The sequence below is a fragment of the Mandrillus leucophaeus genome, unplaced genomic scaffold (assembly GCF_000951045.1).
Source record: "Mandrillus leucophaeus isolate KB7577 unplaced genomic scaffold, Mleu.le_1.0 Scaffold1554, whole genome shotgun sequence".
Lineage (NCBI taxonomy): Eukaryota > Metazoa > Chordata > Mammalia > Primates > Cercopithecidae > Mandrillus > Mandrillus leucophaeus.
In genome coordinates, this window is record NW_012101537.1 from 138162 (window position 1) to 154404 (window position 16243).

The 16243-nt window shown below is 45.6% G+C and overlaps 1 protein-coding gene across 1 annotated transcript in view; it reads left to right on the forward strand.

Moving 5' to 3' along the window:
- The first annotated feature begins 12172 nt into the window (after nucleotides 1-12172).
- LOC105536147 (HLA class II histocompatibility antigen, DRB1-4 beta chain-like) overlaps nucleotides 12173-16243 on the forward strand; it is a 15269-nt gene continuing 11198 nt past the window's right edge. Inside the window, exons 1-2 of the mRNA XM_011975422.1 lie at nucleotides 12173-12373; nucleotides 15315-15623. Of these exons, the coding sequence (XP_011830812.1) occupies nucleotides 12274-12373; nucleotides 15315-15623 (409 nt within the window). The 5' untranslated portion in view covers nucleotides 12173-12273. The remainder of the gene's footprint in view (nucleotides 12374-15314; nucleotides 15624-16243) is intronic.

The window sequence follows — 16243 nt, forward strand, 5'->3', positions numbered from 1 at the left end:
GCTTGGATAGATCTCAAGGACATTATGCTGAAGGGAAAATGCCAGTCACAAAAATCACATACTTTGTGATTCTATTTATGTAACATTTTCAAAATGACACTATTCTAGAGATTGGTGGAGAAGAGATTAGTGGTTGTCAGTTGGCAGGGTGATAATGTGTAAGGAGTAGGGCGTGACCCTAAAGGGCAGCATGGCGGGAGAGGTCTGTGGGATGGAATAGCTCTCCATTGGGTTGTGTAGTGGTTACACAAATCTGCAAATATGATAAGACATAGGCATAGAACTATGGACACATATTTTACCAAAGTCAGTTTCCTGGTTTTGCTACTGTGCTATTGTGTCTGGAATGGATTCCTTCCAGTGGGTTCTTGGTTTCACTGACTTCAAAAATAAAGCCACGGACTGCCGCAGTGAATGTTACAGTTCTTAAAGATGGTGTGTCCAGAGTTTGTTCCTTCCTGATGCTCAGATATGTCTAGAGTTTCTTCCTTCTGGTGGGTTTGTGGTTTTGCTGACTTCAGGAGTGAAGCCGCAGACCTTTGTAGTGAGTGTTACAGCTCTCAAAGGTGGCGTGTCCAGAGTTGTTTGTTCTTCCCAGTGGGTTTGTGGTCTGGCTGACTTTAGGAATGAAGCTACAGACCCTCACGGTGAGTGTTACAGCTCATAAAGGTAGTGCGGACCCAAAGAGTGAGCAGCAGCAAGATTTATTGTGAAGAGTGAAAGCACAAAGCTTCCACAGCATGGAAGGGGACCCCAGCGGGTTGCTGCTGGTGACTTGGTGGCTAGATTTTATTCCCTTATTTGGCCCCACCCACATCCTGCTGATTGGTCCATTTTACAGAGCACCAGTTGGTCCATTTTATAGAGTGCCGATTGGTCCATTTTTACAGAGTGCTGATCGGTGTATTTACAAACATTTAGCTAGACACAGAGCGCTGATTGGTGTGTTTATACAGAGTGCTGATTGGTGCGTCTGGGTGCTTAAAGAAGGGAATAAAAGCTGGCCACCTGAGCCAGCAGCAGCAACCCGCTCAGGTCCTCTTCCATGCTGTGGAGGCTTTGTTCTTTTGGTCTTCACAATGAATCTTGCTGCTGTTCACTCTTTGGGTCCACACTACCTTTGTGAGCTGTAACAGCCACCGCAAGGGTCTGTGGCTTCATTCTTGAAGTCAGTGAGATCACGAACTCACTGGGAGGAATAAACATCTCCGGATGCACCACCTTTAAGAACGGTAACACTCACTGCGAAGGTGTGCGGCTTCACTCCTGAAGTCAGTGAGACCACGAACCCACCAGAAGGAAGAAACCCTGGACACAACTAAACATCTGGAAGGAACAAACTCTGGACACACCATCGTTAGGAACTGTAATACTCACCACGAGGGTCCACAGCTTCATTCTTGAAGTCAGCAAGACCAAGAACCCACCAGAAGGAACCAATTCCAGAAACATTTTGACAACCATGAAGGGACACATTTGGTGACCCAGATGGGATCAACTATCACCAAGTGGTGAGTACCATCATACCTTCAAACCCATTTCGCTTGCCGTTCTGTCCTATTTTTCCTTGGAATTCGGGGGCTAAATACCGGGCACCTGTCAGCCAGTTAAAAGCAACTAGTGTAGCTGCTAGATTAAACACACCTGTCAGGCTTTCTGGGAAAGGACTCTTTAACAAACTGATTCTTCCAGGTTGGGAGCATTGGTTTGCCTGGAACCAGCTTCCACTTTTCCTGTACTTCCGGGCTGAGCCCAGGGTGGACGAAGAGGAAAGCCATTCAGCTCCGCTGTCCCAACAACAAGTTGGTTGACCCTGCAGCTGTGAGCGGTACTCTCAAAGTAATGTTGCCCAAGCGAGACTTGCCCATGTATCCTATCTATCCTGACCCTTGCCTCCTGGGTCCTAATGCCTGTCAGACAAATTTCCTCTCAACTCTCTTCTCCGAGGCTAGTCCTGCTTCTAAAAACCACTCCTTGTCTCTGGTGCTTTTCTAGTTTCTCCTATAAGAATGATTTCTAGTATAAACTTCAGGACTCTATTCCCTTCTTTAGGCACCCGGGTTCACCAATCAGAAAGACATAATTTTTGCCCAAAGCCCCATCGAGGAGGGGACTATCTGGAATTTTAGGATCCCTCCTCAAACTAGCAGGCCTAAATAAATCTATTCCTGGCCCTCAGACAAATAGACCTTGGTGGTTCAGAGAGGACAGAAAATGAAGCAGGCCAATCACCTGGTAGGGCTTGTTATCAGTGTGGTTTACAAGGACACTTTAAAAAAGACTGTCCGATGAGAAACAAGCTGCCTACTCACCCATGTCCACTATGCCGAGGCAATCACTGGAAGGTGCACTGCCCCAGAGGGCAAAGGTTCTCTGAGTCAGAAGCCCCTAACCAGATGATCCAACAACAGGGCTGAAGGTGCCTGGGGCAAGCACCAGCTCGTGTCATCACTCTCACTGAGCCCTGGGTATGTATAGCCATTGAGGGCCAGGAAATTGACTTCCTCCTGGACACTGGCGCAGCTTTCTCAGTGTTTATCTCCTGTCCTGGACAGCTATCCTCAAGGTCCGTTACTATCCGAAGAATCCCGGGACAGACTGTAACCAGGTATTTCTCCCACTTCCTCAGTTGTAATTGGGAGACTTTGCTCTTTTCACATGACTTTCTTGTTATGCCTGAAAATCCCATATCCTTATTAGGGAGGGACATATTAACCAAAGCTGCAGCTATTATCTGCATGAATATGGGGAAAAATTTATCCATGTGTTGTCCCCTGAATGAGGAGGGAATCAACCCTGAAGTCTGGGCATCGGAAGGAACAAACTCAAGCTCCAGCCTTAAGCCCTCCCACAGGAAAAGGCTTCTAAAATCAGACAACGCCTTTCAAACTCTTATACCAACCTCTGGAGTTGGGCAACATGGCTTCTCCCCTTTCTAGGTCCCGTGGCAGCCATCTTGCTATTACTTGCCTTCAGGCCCTGTATTTTTAACCTCCTTGTCAAATTTGTTTCCTCTAGAATCGAGACCATGAAGCTACAGATGGTCTTACAAATGGAACCCCAAATGAGCTCAACTAACAACTTCTACCGAGGACTCCACCTGACCCAGAAGCCCAACCAGCTTCACCTCTCACTAGAGCTACTTAAAATACAAACATTCAGAAAATCTAAGTGAAAGGGTACACATATGTTCTCTGTTCTGTCTTTGCAATTTCCTGTGACTCTATGATGATTTCAAAGTAAAATGTTTTTAAAAAGCATTTTTTATTTTCTGGCTGAAATCCAAAACTCTCACAGGACCAAATGCTGGCAAGGATTTAGAAAAATTAGGACTCTGAGTCATTGCTGGTGGGAATGCAACACAGTACAGTCACTTTGAAAGACTCTCTGGCTGTTTGTTACACAGCTATCATACTCTTACCATACAGTCCAGCAATGGCATCTCTGAGCAAATGAGTGGAAAACTTATGTCCACACAAATATCTGTACATGGATGTTTATAGCAGTTTTATTCATAATTGCCAAAAACTCAGAGCCCCCAAGATGTCCTCAATAGGTGAGTGGATAAAGAAATTGTGATATATCCATACCATGGGGTATTGTTCAACAGTAAAGAGAAATAAGCTATCAAGCATGAAAACACATGGAGGAAACTTATAAACATATTGCTAAGTGGAAAAAGCCAGCCTGAAAAAGCTCTGTACTGTAAAATCACAACTACATGACACTGTGGAAAAGGCAAAAATACAGAGAGGAAGTAATCCAGGGGTTCAAGAGGAAGAGAGATGGGTGAATAGGTTGAGCCTCAGGCACAGTTAGGGAAATTACTTTGTATGATGCTTTTGTTACTGAAACACCGTGGATTTGTCTAGCTCCTTTTGAGATGGAGTCTTGCACTGCTGCCAGGCTGGAGTGCAGTGCCCTGATCTCAGCTCACTGCACCATCCACCTCCCCCATTCAAGCGATTCTCCTGCCTCAATTTCCCAAGTAGTTGAGATTACAGGTGCACACCACCACCCCCAGCTAATTTTTATATTTTTAGTAGAGATGGGGTTTCACCATGTTGGCCTGGATTGTCTCGATCTCTTGACCTCGTGGTCTGCCCAACTTGGCATCCTAAAGTGTTAGGATTACAGGCATGAGCCACCACACCTGACAGACACTCCGGCTGTTTATTACAAAGCTAAACATACTCCACCATAAAATTCAACAATTGCAATCCTAAGTAATACCCAAATGTGTGGAAAATTCTGTCCACACAAACAAGTGCACACAAATGTTTATAGCAGCTTTATTCATAATTGCCCAAAATTCAAAGCAACCAAGATGTCCTCCAGTAAGTGAGTGGATAAACAAATTGTGGTATATCCATATCATGGGTTATTATTTAAAATTAAAGAGAAATAAGCTATCAAGCTATGAACAGACATGGAGAAAATCTGTATGCACATTGTTAAGTGAAAGAAGCCAGTCTAAAAAGAACTATGTCCCATATGATTACAACTATATAACATTCTGGAAAAGGCAAAAATACAGAGACAGTAAATAGTGGTTTCCAGGGGTTCAGAAGGAAGAGGAATGTATGAGTAGGTGGAGCCTGGGACAATTTTAGGTCAGCAAAACAACTTCGCAGATACTTTTGTTACTGAAACACCATGGGTATAGTCTAGGTCTTGCACACAAGGGCCTTCATCTGGATCTTGCTGCTCACCACACAGAAAGCCAATCACTGAGATGACAATGAGTATTGCCAACGAAGAAGGCTTTAATATTTAATTAGGGCTGAATCTGAGAAGATGGGAGACCAGTATCAAATCCATCTCTGTGACTGACTAAAATTAGGGGTTTATATAGCAGGGAAGAAATGTAACTATGTATGGGAAAACAGCAACTAGGGAGGGGTAAGGGAACAATCATGATGAATGGGGAACCTGGAGTCTCATTGTCTGGATGAGATGATCTGGTGAGTTCCCGTTCTTTGATACTTTTTGAGAGGCCTGGGGGATCTTTTTTGGAAAGAAACTTAGATAAAACAAATATAAGTTTCAAATTTAAGACCAGAAGTATCCATTTAAATGCAGATTTAAAAGAAAAACTGTCTATGGGACTCTTGGGTCAGTTCTACTTTAATGGTGGATATATGACGTTATGTATTTATCAAAACCCATAGAACTGTGTAATATGAATTAACCCTAATTCAACTATGGACCTCAATTAACAATAAGTATCAGTATTGCTTCATCAGTGGTAACAAGTGTACCACACTGATGCAGGATGTTAGTAATAGGAGAAATTGAGCAGAGGGTTGTTTTAGGGAAGAAGGGATGTGGGAACTCTCTGATATTTCTCTGCAATTTTTCTGTACACTTAAAACTACTTTTAAAAATGGTCTTCTTACATGGAATGATATGTATTTATTTTTGCTTTTGCATTCCATATTTGTCTGTATTTGACTGCATTCTGTATTGCTCATCTACGTATTTTATATTAAAATTATAGATATGTTACAAAATATGTATGCCTATTCTATCTGTAATATTCTCAAAATTCTGCTTGGATTCTCTAAACCATGGGTAAAGAAACTTGTTATTTGTTAGTAAGTCTTACAAGGTCATGCCACCTTGGTGTGTGCTTGTTTTATTTTATAAAATCCAGCTGTAGAAATTTTGAGGAAAACAATGGAAAGTTTACTTTTTGCAATATTTTATTATCACCAAACATGGTACCTAATTACTTTGCTTATATTTTTCCTTTAATTCTGATAACAATTCAATGCAGTAAAAATTGACGGCAGTATTTTTATGAGGAATCTGAGGCTAAGATACAAATGAAAACATACCTAGTATATGATACAGCCCAGATGAAATCCAAATCTAACTCAACATTTATTTGCAGTCTATCACACTATCATGGATAATTCACCTTTATGGTTTGTGGTAGGTTCTAGTAACCATTTTAGAAATAAGTATCATCATACTTTTACAGACAAATGAAAAATAGCTCATTATTTTTCTAATGTTTTCTTCTCATCTTAATGCCATATCTTGCCACTGCCCCCATTACTCAGTTTTTCCACCCAAATACACATGTCCAAATGTATGATGGTTTCAGTAATAAGTCAGACTGTTCTCCTGCTAATAAAACAGGTATCCATTGCTTTTTCTAAAGGAACACGCAATGTCAATCTGCAGTATCTACTCTCATTCCTCTTTAAGTTTGGAATGAGCAATGCTGATATGTAAATCTTCTAATATTTTGGGTCTTCTTCTCATTCTGCTCCACAGTCTACTCCTATCTCCTCCTTTCCATCTGTCTCACCCATTTTCAGAGGCCAAACCCGAGGGTTTCAGATTCACTCTACTGAAGATACAGACATGTCATTGACTTGCAGACTCAAGAACCAAAAACTGATTCTGAACCCATTGCCCAGTAGAGATCTCCCAACAAACAAATCCGGCTTTAGGGTGCTCCTGCTGAGGACGAGACCGCAGTAACAGAATTGCCTGCACACGCTCAGAAAGAGACCAACCCAATGAGCCTGGATATTTCTGATTAATTCTGTTACTTAAGAAGTGCACGAATCTTCCATTCCTGTCTAACTTGGAAGAAAGAATTCGGCAAAGAGTTGCACAGCAAGGGCTGAGTAGCAGAGTTTATTGAAGCAAGATAAAGTGCATTCCTAGAGAGGAGTGGAAAACAGTTCTGGGATGTTCCAGCTGGAAACACAGTAGTAGCAGTGTTTATTTAAAGAGACAGTACCCTCTGAAAGAGGAGACAGTGTGGGCTGCTCTAAAAGAGGAGCCAGCAGCAGTCAGTGCTGAAGGACTCTTTTTTTTTTTTTTTTTTTTTTTGAGACGGAGTCTCGCTCTGTCACCCAGGTTGGAGTGCAGTGGCACAATCTCGGCTCACTGCAAGCTCCGCCTCCCAGATTCACGTCATTCTCCTGCCTCAGCCTCTCGAGTAGCTGAAACTACAGGTGCCCACCACCACGCCTGGCTAAATTTTTGTATTTTTCAGTAGAGACAGGGTTTCACCGTGTTAGCCAGGATGGTCTTGATCTCCTGACCTGGTGATCGATCCACCCGCCTCAGCCTCCCAAAGTGCTGGGATTACAGGCGTGAGCCACCGCACCCGGCCAGGACTCTTTTTGTGAGAATCTCACATGATTATTCATGAAGGGGCCTGAGGGGGTGTCACTTGCAAACATGTTTGAGGAGGACTCTTTGGGTGCTCATGCTCTGTGGTTGTACTTGCTACTACACATGTTGCATGTCTCAGTATTAAAAATCTCCACCCAGAGGTGTGTTTTTTACTACCATAGTGAGCAAAAGGCTATTCTAGGTTATCTCTCCAATAACTATATCTAGTTATTGGAGGAGTGCATAATTTCTTCAGTGGAGAAAGTCCCTGCTATGGCTGTTTCTGGCTAGGGCCTGGTAAGTTCCCTCCAGGAGCGGAGGGACCAACCACAAGGCCAGATGTAGCCAGTGTGGCCATTGTCCTTTTTGCTATTAGTGCACAGTGCTGATGATTAGTGGGCAGTGACTCCAAGACTCCTTTACCCAGGAGCTCCCTTGCCTGCTTGTTTCTGACTATCTGCCTACTCTAACGATAACAGACCTTATATGATACATTTGACATTCAGACTATTCAGGATGAAGGGATCACACAAATCCTGCAGCTCCCCTCACTGCAATTAACCAGTTCAAACACCAGAAAATTCATCCAGGAGCCATCAAAATAGTATAGTATATTCAGAAAAATCATTATTTGAAGAAACTTGAAGCAATAAGTACATAAAAAATGTCCCCATAGAATGTTCAGAAAATTCCACAGTAAAGAAAGAATTCTATGCTGTATATTCCAGAAGCATTTCATGGAGATAATAAAATCATGGTAACAAGTTTTGAAAATGCCCCCATTAACCCTATTTCAGTGTGTTGTTGATAAACAATTACTTTTCTTTACCACCTGTAATAGTGCATTCTTACATTGCCGTAAGAAAATACTTGAGACTGGGTAATTTATAAAGAAAAAGGGGCCAGGTGCGGTGGCTCATGTCTGTAATCCCAGCACTTTGGGAGGCCGAGACGGGCAGATCACGAGGTCAAGAGATCGAGACCATCCTGGCCAACAAGGTGAAACCCCATCTCTACTAAAAAAAAAAAAAAGAAAGAAATAGCTGGGCATGGTGGTGTGCACCTGTAGTCCCAGATACCGAGGAGACTGAGGCAGGAGAACCACTTGAACCCGAGAGGCAGAGATTGCAGTGTACCGAGAGCATGCCACCGCATTCCAGCCTGGCAACAGAGCAAGACTCCATCTCAAAAACAAAATAAAACAAAACAAAAAAGCATTTTCTTTTCTTTTTTTTTTTTTTTTGGAGACGGAATCTCACTCTGTCACCAGGCTAGAGTGCAGTGGTGTGATCTCGACTCACTGCAACCTCCGCCTCCTGAGTTCAAGCGAGTCTCCTGCCTCAGCCTCCCGAGTAACTGGGACTACAGGCGCATGCCACAATGCCTGGCTGGCTTTTTTTTTTTTTTTAGACTAAGTTTCGCTCTTGTTGCCCAGCCTGGAGTGCAATGGTGCAATCTCGGCTCACCACAACGTACACCTCCCTGGTTCAAGCAATTCTCCCACCTCAGCCTCCGGAGTAGCTGGGATTACAGGTATGCGCCACCATGCCCGGCTGATTTTTGTATTTTCTCTCCATGCTGGTCAGGCTGGTCTCAAACTCCCAACTTCAGGTGATCTGCCTGCCTTGGCCTCCCAAAGTGCTGGGACTATATGCGTGAGCCACTGCACCCAGCCCTAGCTAATTTTTGTATTTTTAGTGGAGATGGGGTTTCACCATGTTAGCCATGAGGATCTCGATCCACCTGCCTAGGTCTCCCAAAGTGCTGGGATTACAGGCAAGAGCCACTGTGCCCGGCAGGAAAAAGGTTTGATTGACTCACAGTTCTATATGGATGGGAAGGCCTCAGGAAACTTACAATCATAGCAGAAGAGGAAGAGGACCATCTTATATGGCAGCAGGCGAGAGAGACTGTACCCATAGGAGGAACTGTCAAACACTTATAAAAACCATCAGATCTCGTGAGAACTCACTCACTATCACAAGAACAGCATGGGGGAAACGGTCCCCATGATCTAATCACTTCCCAGCAGGTCCCACACTGGACATGTGGAGATTATGGGTATTACAATTCAAGATGAGATTTGGGTGGGGAAACAGAGCCAGGCTAACCATATAACTGTTATGGGATCATTGGGGTGTTGCTTTTCTTGCCAGAATCCTGTGACTGGTAATGCCTTTGTCCGAGTTTTACTCCGGCCAGCTGGGCTCATTCCACCCACTTTGCTTGGCATGCAGTGCTCAGCCCACATTACCGGCCTGGATCCCACACCTACCAAGGGTGAGTCAGGTGACGAGGGATGTGTGAGCAACTGAGTGTGAGGTCCGGCCACTGTGCAAAGCCGGGCACGTTAGCTGCGCAGGGCAGGCAGCTCTAGGTGCTGCCATGGGTGTCAGCTCCCTGTGAGGCTGCAGCTGGACCAGGCACACCACAAGCAGCTTCCACAGCTGGCACTGGGAACAACGTGGCACCTGGAAGCTTGGAGACCCCAGGAACCACAGGCCCCAAAAAGTGAGTCACAGCCCTGGCTCAGTGAGCTCCAGGTTTGGGCTCCCTGAAGAGCCACAACTCTTCTTTCCTTCTCTTTGCCCACGACATGGCGAGCAAGGGGCATGTTTCCGCCATGTTTGTGTTACAGCTTTTTTAGCCTCACCATTCGGTGGCAGATCCCCAGTTCTTGTCCTGAGTCCAGGAAGAATGAGGAACGCAGACAAGTGGAGGTTCAGCAGGACAAAGAGGAGCTTTATTAAGCCATAGAACAACTCAGAGACCTGCAGTGGGCGGCTCCTCTCCACAGCCAGGTTGTCCCGACACCTGTTCAGCTCTCCGCAGAGAGGGTAGCTCCTCTCAGGAGGGCAACTCCTCTCTGCAGCAGGTCATCGCTCATCTCCCTGTCCTCTCTGTCGGCTCTCTCCGTCCTCTGCTCCAGCCTGCCTGAGCCCAGGGCTTTTACAGGCCTCAGAGGGAAGTGCACATCATGGGTGGCCATGGGGCAGCCAGAAAAGGCACAAGTTCCCACTGCTGTCAGCAGGACTGGCAGCCCAACCTGGTGAGCAGGGCCTCACCAGGGACCTGCCTCTTTCTGCCCAGAAGGCTGTTTGCCTCCTACCACTATCCATGGTGACCAGGCTGCTCATGCCAAGGGGCACCTGTAGGCCACACCAGTTTCCTCAGCCCATCTTCCCTCAGCTTCCCCATGGCTGAGGTGGCAGGAGACTGGTATGTCAATGCTGCCCTGAGTGCGCACACACCTGACCAGGCTGTGACAGCACCAGGGCTGGGCCCACCTCCAATCTGAGATCAGAGCAGGAGCTGGGAGAGACCAGGGGAGAGGCCAGGCAGTGGGAGCAGCAAACACCCCAGAGACCAGGGACACGGAGGCCTTCTCAGCCTTGAGGGCGTGGAGTGCAGAGAGGACTGGACCCTGCTGTGGTAGGGTGGGTCTCCCACTCAATCTGTGGTGCCTGCAGGTAGCCCCTGTCACACCTTCTTGCAGCCTGAGATGGGCAGCTCCATTCGCTGGGCCCAGGCTGGCATCTGGGGCAAAGGTGATGTCTCTGCAAGATCTTCTCCTAGAACTCAGGGGTGGCTCAAGCCTGTAATCCCAGCACTTTGGGAGGCCGGGGCAGACGAATCACGAGGTCAGAAGATCGAGACCATCCTGGCTAACACGGTGAAACCCCGTCTCTACTAAAAATACAGAAAAATATTAGCAGGGCATTGTGGCAGACGCCTGTGGTCCCAGCTACTCGGAAGGCTGAGGCAGGAGAATGGTATGAACCCGGGAGGCGGAGCTTGCAGTGAGCCAAGATCACGCCACTGCACTCCCGCCTGGGCGACAGAGCAAGACTCTGTCTCAAAGAAAAAATAATAATAATAATATAAAGAATAATAATTATCTAAATGTAGAATTATACATGTAAAATTATATGATTACATCAACTGATGTAATTCATAGTTTTTCCCTAGGGTTCTCTTTTCTGAACATTCTGTAACATATTAGTTAGCAAAGTCTTCTTATATCTTCCCTTATGATAAAACAAGAGAAGCCTAATAGCAAAGGGCCATAGCCTCGGTCAAATGAGGAGATCATAATGGGAACCAGGAATGAGGAATTGAACACTCTTCACATAAAATATTAATCATTTTAAAACAGAGTTGTTCTGTCAACAGCTGACGTTGAGTCTTTGATCGATCTCTCAGACCCCTGAATACTTTGATTGCACAGTTGACCTTATCACATTGTTAGGATAAGTGCTATACAAAGGCACCTTCAGACCCTCCATTGCACATAGGTGACCCTGCAAACCCCTTGCCTGTGTGTGGTTTGGAGGTGCCACTAAACTTGAGGGCAGCATCAGGAGACACATTTGAAAAAAACTTTTACTCAGATTAAATTATTAAAAACTTTCAATTTCCTTTAACTTATTAGAGACATCCCTACCTGTAAAGAGGTGCAGATTGCACTCTCTAGTCGACAGTTGTCATTCTGTCATATCATCAGATACCTGGGGCTGCTGCTTCTTGAGGTGTCCAGAGAATCACAGTATTTTCCAGTATTGAAAGACCTGAAAGATCACGGTGCCTTCATTTCAACTGTGAGACATGAAGTAATTTTCCCAAATCTACAACATTAAGATATGGTGCAATAAGGACCAGATTAAAGGTCTGCACGTTGGCAACCACGTTCCCTCCATCTCCTTTACTCCTAAACACACTCACACACTCCCTTCTGCAAACAATTCTCTTGTCAAGTGGGAAATGAATGCTCTTACAAGGCTAAAACTTGTGAACACATCACTGACCAGCACAGAGCTGGCTCACAATAGGGACCCAATTAAAGTGTTTTACATGCAACTGGATCAAACCTTTCAAGTACTAAATTAAAACAATCCTTTAAAGAAGAAAATTGTTTCAGAAGAGGACCTTCATACTGAATCTCTGACCAGTGACTAATGATGCTATTGAACTCAGATGCTGATTGGTTCTCCAACACGAGATTACCCAATCCAGGAGCAAGGAAATCAGTAACTTCCTCCCTATAATTTGGAATGTGAGTGGAGGGGAGTCATAGTTCTCCCTGAGTGAGACTTGCCTGCTACCCTGGCACCTGGTCCTGTCCTGTTCTCCAGCATGGTGTGTCTGAGGCTCCCTGGAGGCTCCTGCATGGCAGCTCTGACAGTGACACTGATGGTGCTGAGCTCCCCACTGGCTTTGGCTGGGGACACCCGACGTAAGTGCACATTGTGGGTGCTGAGCTACTATGGGGTGGGGAAAATAGGGTGTTTTGTTAACATTGTGCCCAGGCCATGTCACTTAAAAGATTGTGACTTTTTCAGAGATTGCCCATCTTTATCATTGGATCCCAAATTATTTCCACCACAAAAGGAGCTTGGCTACTTGCCGTCTCCATGAGACTGTGTAAGGGGACTCCATGCAGGTCGTTTCTTTTTCAAATCTACACCAATAAAACCTTTGCATCACATGTCCTCAGGGTCTTTAGAGGATTTAGAAATAAGGATGCTAAAATAAATTCCCCATACAACACTTCCCTTTATTATGTTGACTTATGTCAGACAAAAGCAGGTTTTCACTGAAAATTTTGTGGGAAAACAAGGGAATTCAAAGTGTCTCTCCTAGACAACCCTGGGTTATGTCCTCCCAATGTGCCAGGATTAAAGATGTAAGCCACTGTGCCCAGGCAAAAAGAGATGACTCTTAATAAAAAGATTTCCTTTTTCTTAAATCACTGTTTCTTTATCTCTGAATTCTTCTTCCAACTAGAAGGAGGAGAAAGAAGAAGTTTGTCTGTATTTCTCACCAGGAGAAGGGGTCTAGTGTGACATCAAAATGAAAGAGTGCTGGAGCTTAAGCCCCCTCTTGCTTTCCAGGATCCCCGCAGTGATCAGTTCCCATACCCTGGTTTATTCATGTAAACCACGCTTCTTTTTCTCAGCAGCTGCTGTGGCCTGGGCTCCATTCTAGGTTCAAATCATTCTGTTTGATTAAGATAGAGAGGGTCTCTACTCTCATGGAAGTTACACAAGTGTAGAAGAGACAGACACTAACCCAATAAGCATTTAACAAAGAAGAAAATGTTAGAGAGACATCGTGCACTGAAGAAAAGACATCAGGTTCGTGAAAAGGGAGAAATGGATTCACCTACTTTAGTTCGTATGTTTAGGGAGCAGTACCTGAGAAAGTGACATTCAGCTGAGACAACAAAATAAGTAGACAGTTGTCAAGATCTAACGGATGAAAGTTCCAGGGAGACCAAATCAGGGGAAAACCCTGGTGTGGGAAATTATGTGGAGGGAGAGAAAGAAGGCTAGAGGGGCCGATGTATAGAAAGCAAGGAAATGGAGAGGCAGAAGATGAAGTAAGACACAGAGAGGAAGTCAGGAGCCTCGTCATTATAGGCTCTGATGTCCATGGTAAAAAATTTGAATTTTATTTTATTTGTATTTATTTTTAAATTTAATTTAATTGTATTTTTTTGAGACGAGGCTTCATTCGTGTTGTCCAGGCTGGAGTGCAGTGGCGTAATCTCGGCTCACTGTAACCTCTGCTTCCCGGATTCAAGTGATTCTCCTGCCTCAGCTTCCCAAGTAGCTGAGATTACAGGCACCCACCACCATACTGGCTAACTTTTTGTAATTTTAGTAGAGATGGGGTATCACCATGTTGACCAGGTTGATCTTGAACTCCTGACCTCAGATAATCTGTCTGCCTTGGCCTCCCAAAGTGCTGGGATTACAGGCATGAGCCACCACGCCCGGACTGAATTTTATTTAAATAGATATGATAAGTTACTGTATGGTTACAGAGAGAGTCAATTTATATTAACTTTTGTTTGTTTGTTTGTGATGGAGTCTCGCTCTGTTGCCCAGGCTAGATTGCAGTGGCACAATCTCGGCTCACTGCAACCTCCACCTCCTGGGTTCAAGCAATTCTTCTGCCTCAGTCTCCAAGTAGCTGGGACCACAGGCGCATGCCACTACACATGGCTAATTTTTTGTATTTTTAGTAGGGATGGGATTTCACCGTGTTAGCCAGGGTGGTCTCGATCTCCTGACCTCAGATGATCCACCGACCTCAGCCTCCCAAAGTCCTGGAATTACAGGCGTGAACCACTGTGCCCTGCTTATATTCAATTATTAAAATTAATCCTACCTAGTCTGTGGCGATTGGATTGCTGGGGTTCACGAGTGGTCAGGAAGACTATTTAGGAGCACAGCAGGGAATTCCCCTGGGAAAACAAGCTTGTGGCTTCATGGAGTGCATTAGTGATAAAGACAGTGAAAAGGATAAAGTGGACAGACTTGGCATCTATTTTTGCTTAGTTTGTTAATGAATTACTGTAAAGGGGGTGGAACAATCAAGCTTATTCCTAAGGATTTTGTTTTGACAAACAAGTGGGTGGTGGTGTTTTTTATTGATACAGGAAAAACTATGCGAGGAAATGACTTGAAGAGGGTGGTTGGAAATAAAAGTTTTGTTTAAATTTCAGATGATTTATTGACATTCATGTAGAAAAATCAGAAGGTCAGTGGCATTTAAGAGACTCATGGTGAGGCTAGGGTTTCAGATATTTATGTTGGCGGCATCAATACGTGTAGTGTGTTAAATTTCAGGGAGTGGAAGAGGATACATAGGGAGATGGATTGTGCAGAGAAAAAAGAAGAGGGCACAGGCCAGCAAAGGGGGCTAAGAAAGAGCCCAGAGATGTTGGAGAAAAAACGAGAGAACATAATGAGTGTAAGTCAAGGAAAACAGATTTTTTTTCAAGGAGAAGGGAGAGGCCAATTGTGGTGGGTACCACTAAGAGGAGGAGGGGTGAGAACCTGACAGAGAAGCAAGCGCTGGGTTTGGTGGAGTTGATATTTGCAGTCAATCGAGTACACAGGGAGGAAACTGGATTGGACTGTTTGAAGAGCGAGTAGAAGTGAGGATGAGGTTAAGGTTGACTGGAGGCAGGGAGGGGTCCCCAAAACCTGGGGATCAAAAGGGGTTTTCCCGCCTGGGCCCCCAGGCCCCCGTTCGTCTCAGGAAGACGGAGGACCAGCCCCTGGGCTGCTGGGGTTGGGCGGTGCGGGTGGGGCGGGTTAAGGTTCCCAGTGCCCGCACCCGCCCAGGAGCCCCGGATGGCGGCGTCGCTGTCAGTGTCTTCTCAGGAGGTCGCCCGTGTGACCGGATCCTTCGTGTCCCCACAGCACGTTTCTTGGAGCAGGGTAAGTCTGAGTGTCATTTCTTCAATGGGACGGAGCGGGTGCGGTTCCTGGAGAGACACTTCTATAACCAGGAGGAGCTCGTGCGCTTCGACAGCGACGTGGGGGAGTACCGGGCGGTGACGGAGCTGGGGCGGCCTGACGCCGTGTACTGGAACAGCCAGAAGGACTACCTGGAGCAGAAGCGGGGCCAGGTGGACAACTACTGCAGACACAACTACGGGGTTGGTGAGAGCTTCACAGTGCAGCGGCGAGGTGAGCGCGGCGGGGACGGGGCCTGGGTCCCTGTGAAATGGGAATGTGAGTGTGTGTGTGTGTGTGTGTGTGTGTGTGTGTGAGAGAGAGAGAGAGAGACAGAGAGAGAGAGAGAGAGAGACAGAGAGACAGAGAGAGAGACAGCGCCATTTGTGAGCATTTGGAATCCTCTCTATCCTGACCAAGCAGTTCTGAGGGCACAGGTGTGTGTGTAGAGTGTGGATTTGTCTGTGTGGCTGTTGTGGGAGGGGAGGCAGGAGGGGGCTGCTTCTTATCCTTGGAGGCCTCTGTGGGGAGGTGACATGGGAGGTGGGTGCAGGGGACTGGAGAGAGAGGAGACCTTGATTGTCTGGTGTCCTTAGAGATGCAGGGAAGGGAAGTGTAAGGAGTATGTGGTTGGGATGAAGGTTTAGGGGAGGAGAGCTGAGGGGTAAGGAAGGTTTGGGATAATGTGAGGAGGCCAGTTCCAGACACACCCTTCATGTAATCTCTGAAATAAAAAGGTGTGGTGTTCATTTGCAAAAGCATTAAATTAATTTCTAGGGGAATTGAGGAGATCTCTGAGGCACCTGGAAGTTTCTTTAGGTCTAAATTTCCTGCTAGTTTTTTTTTTTTTTTTT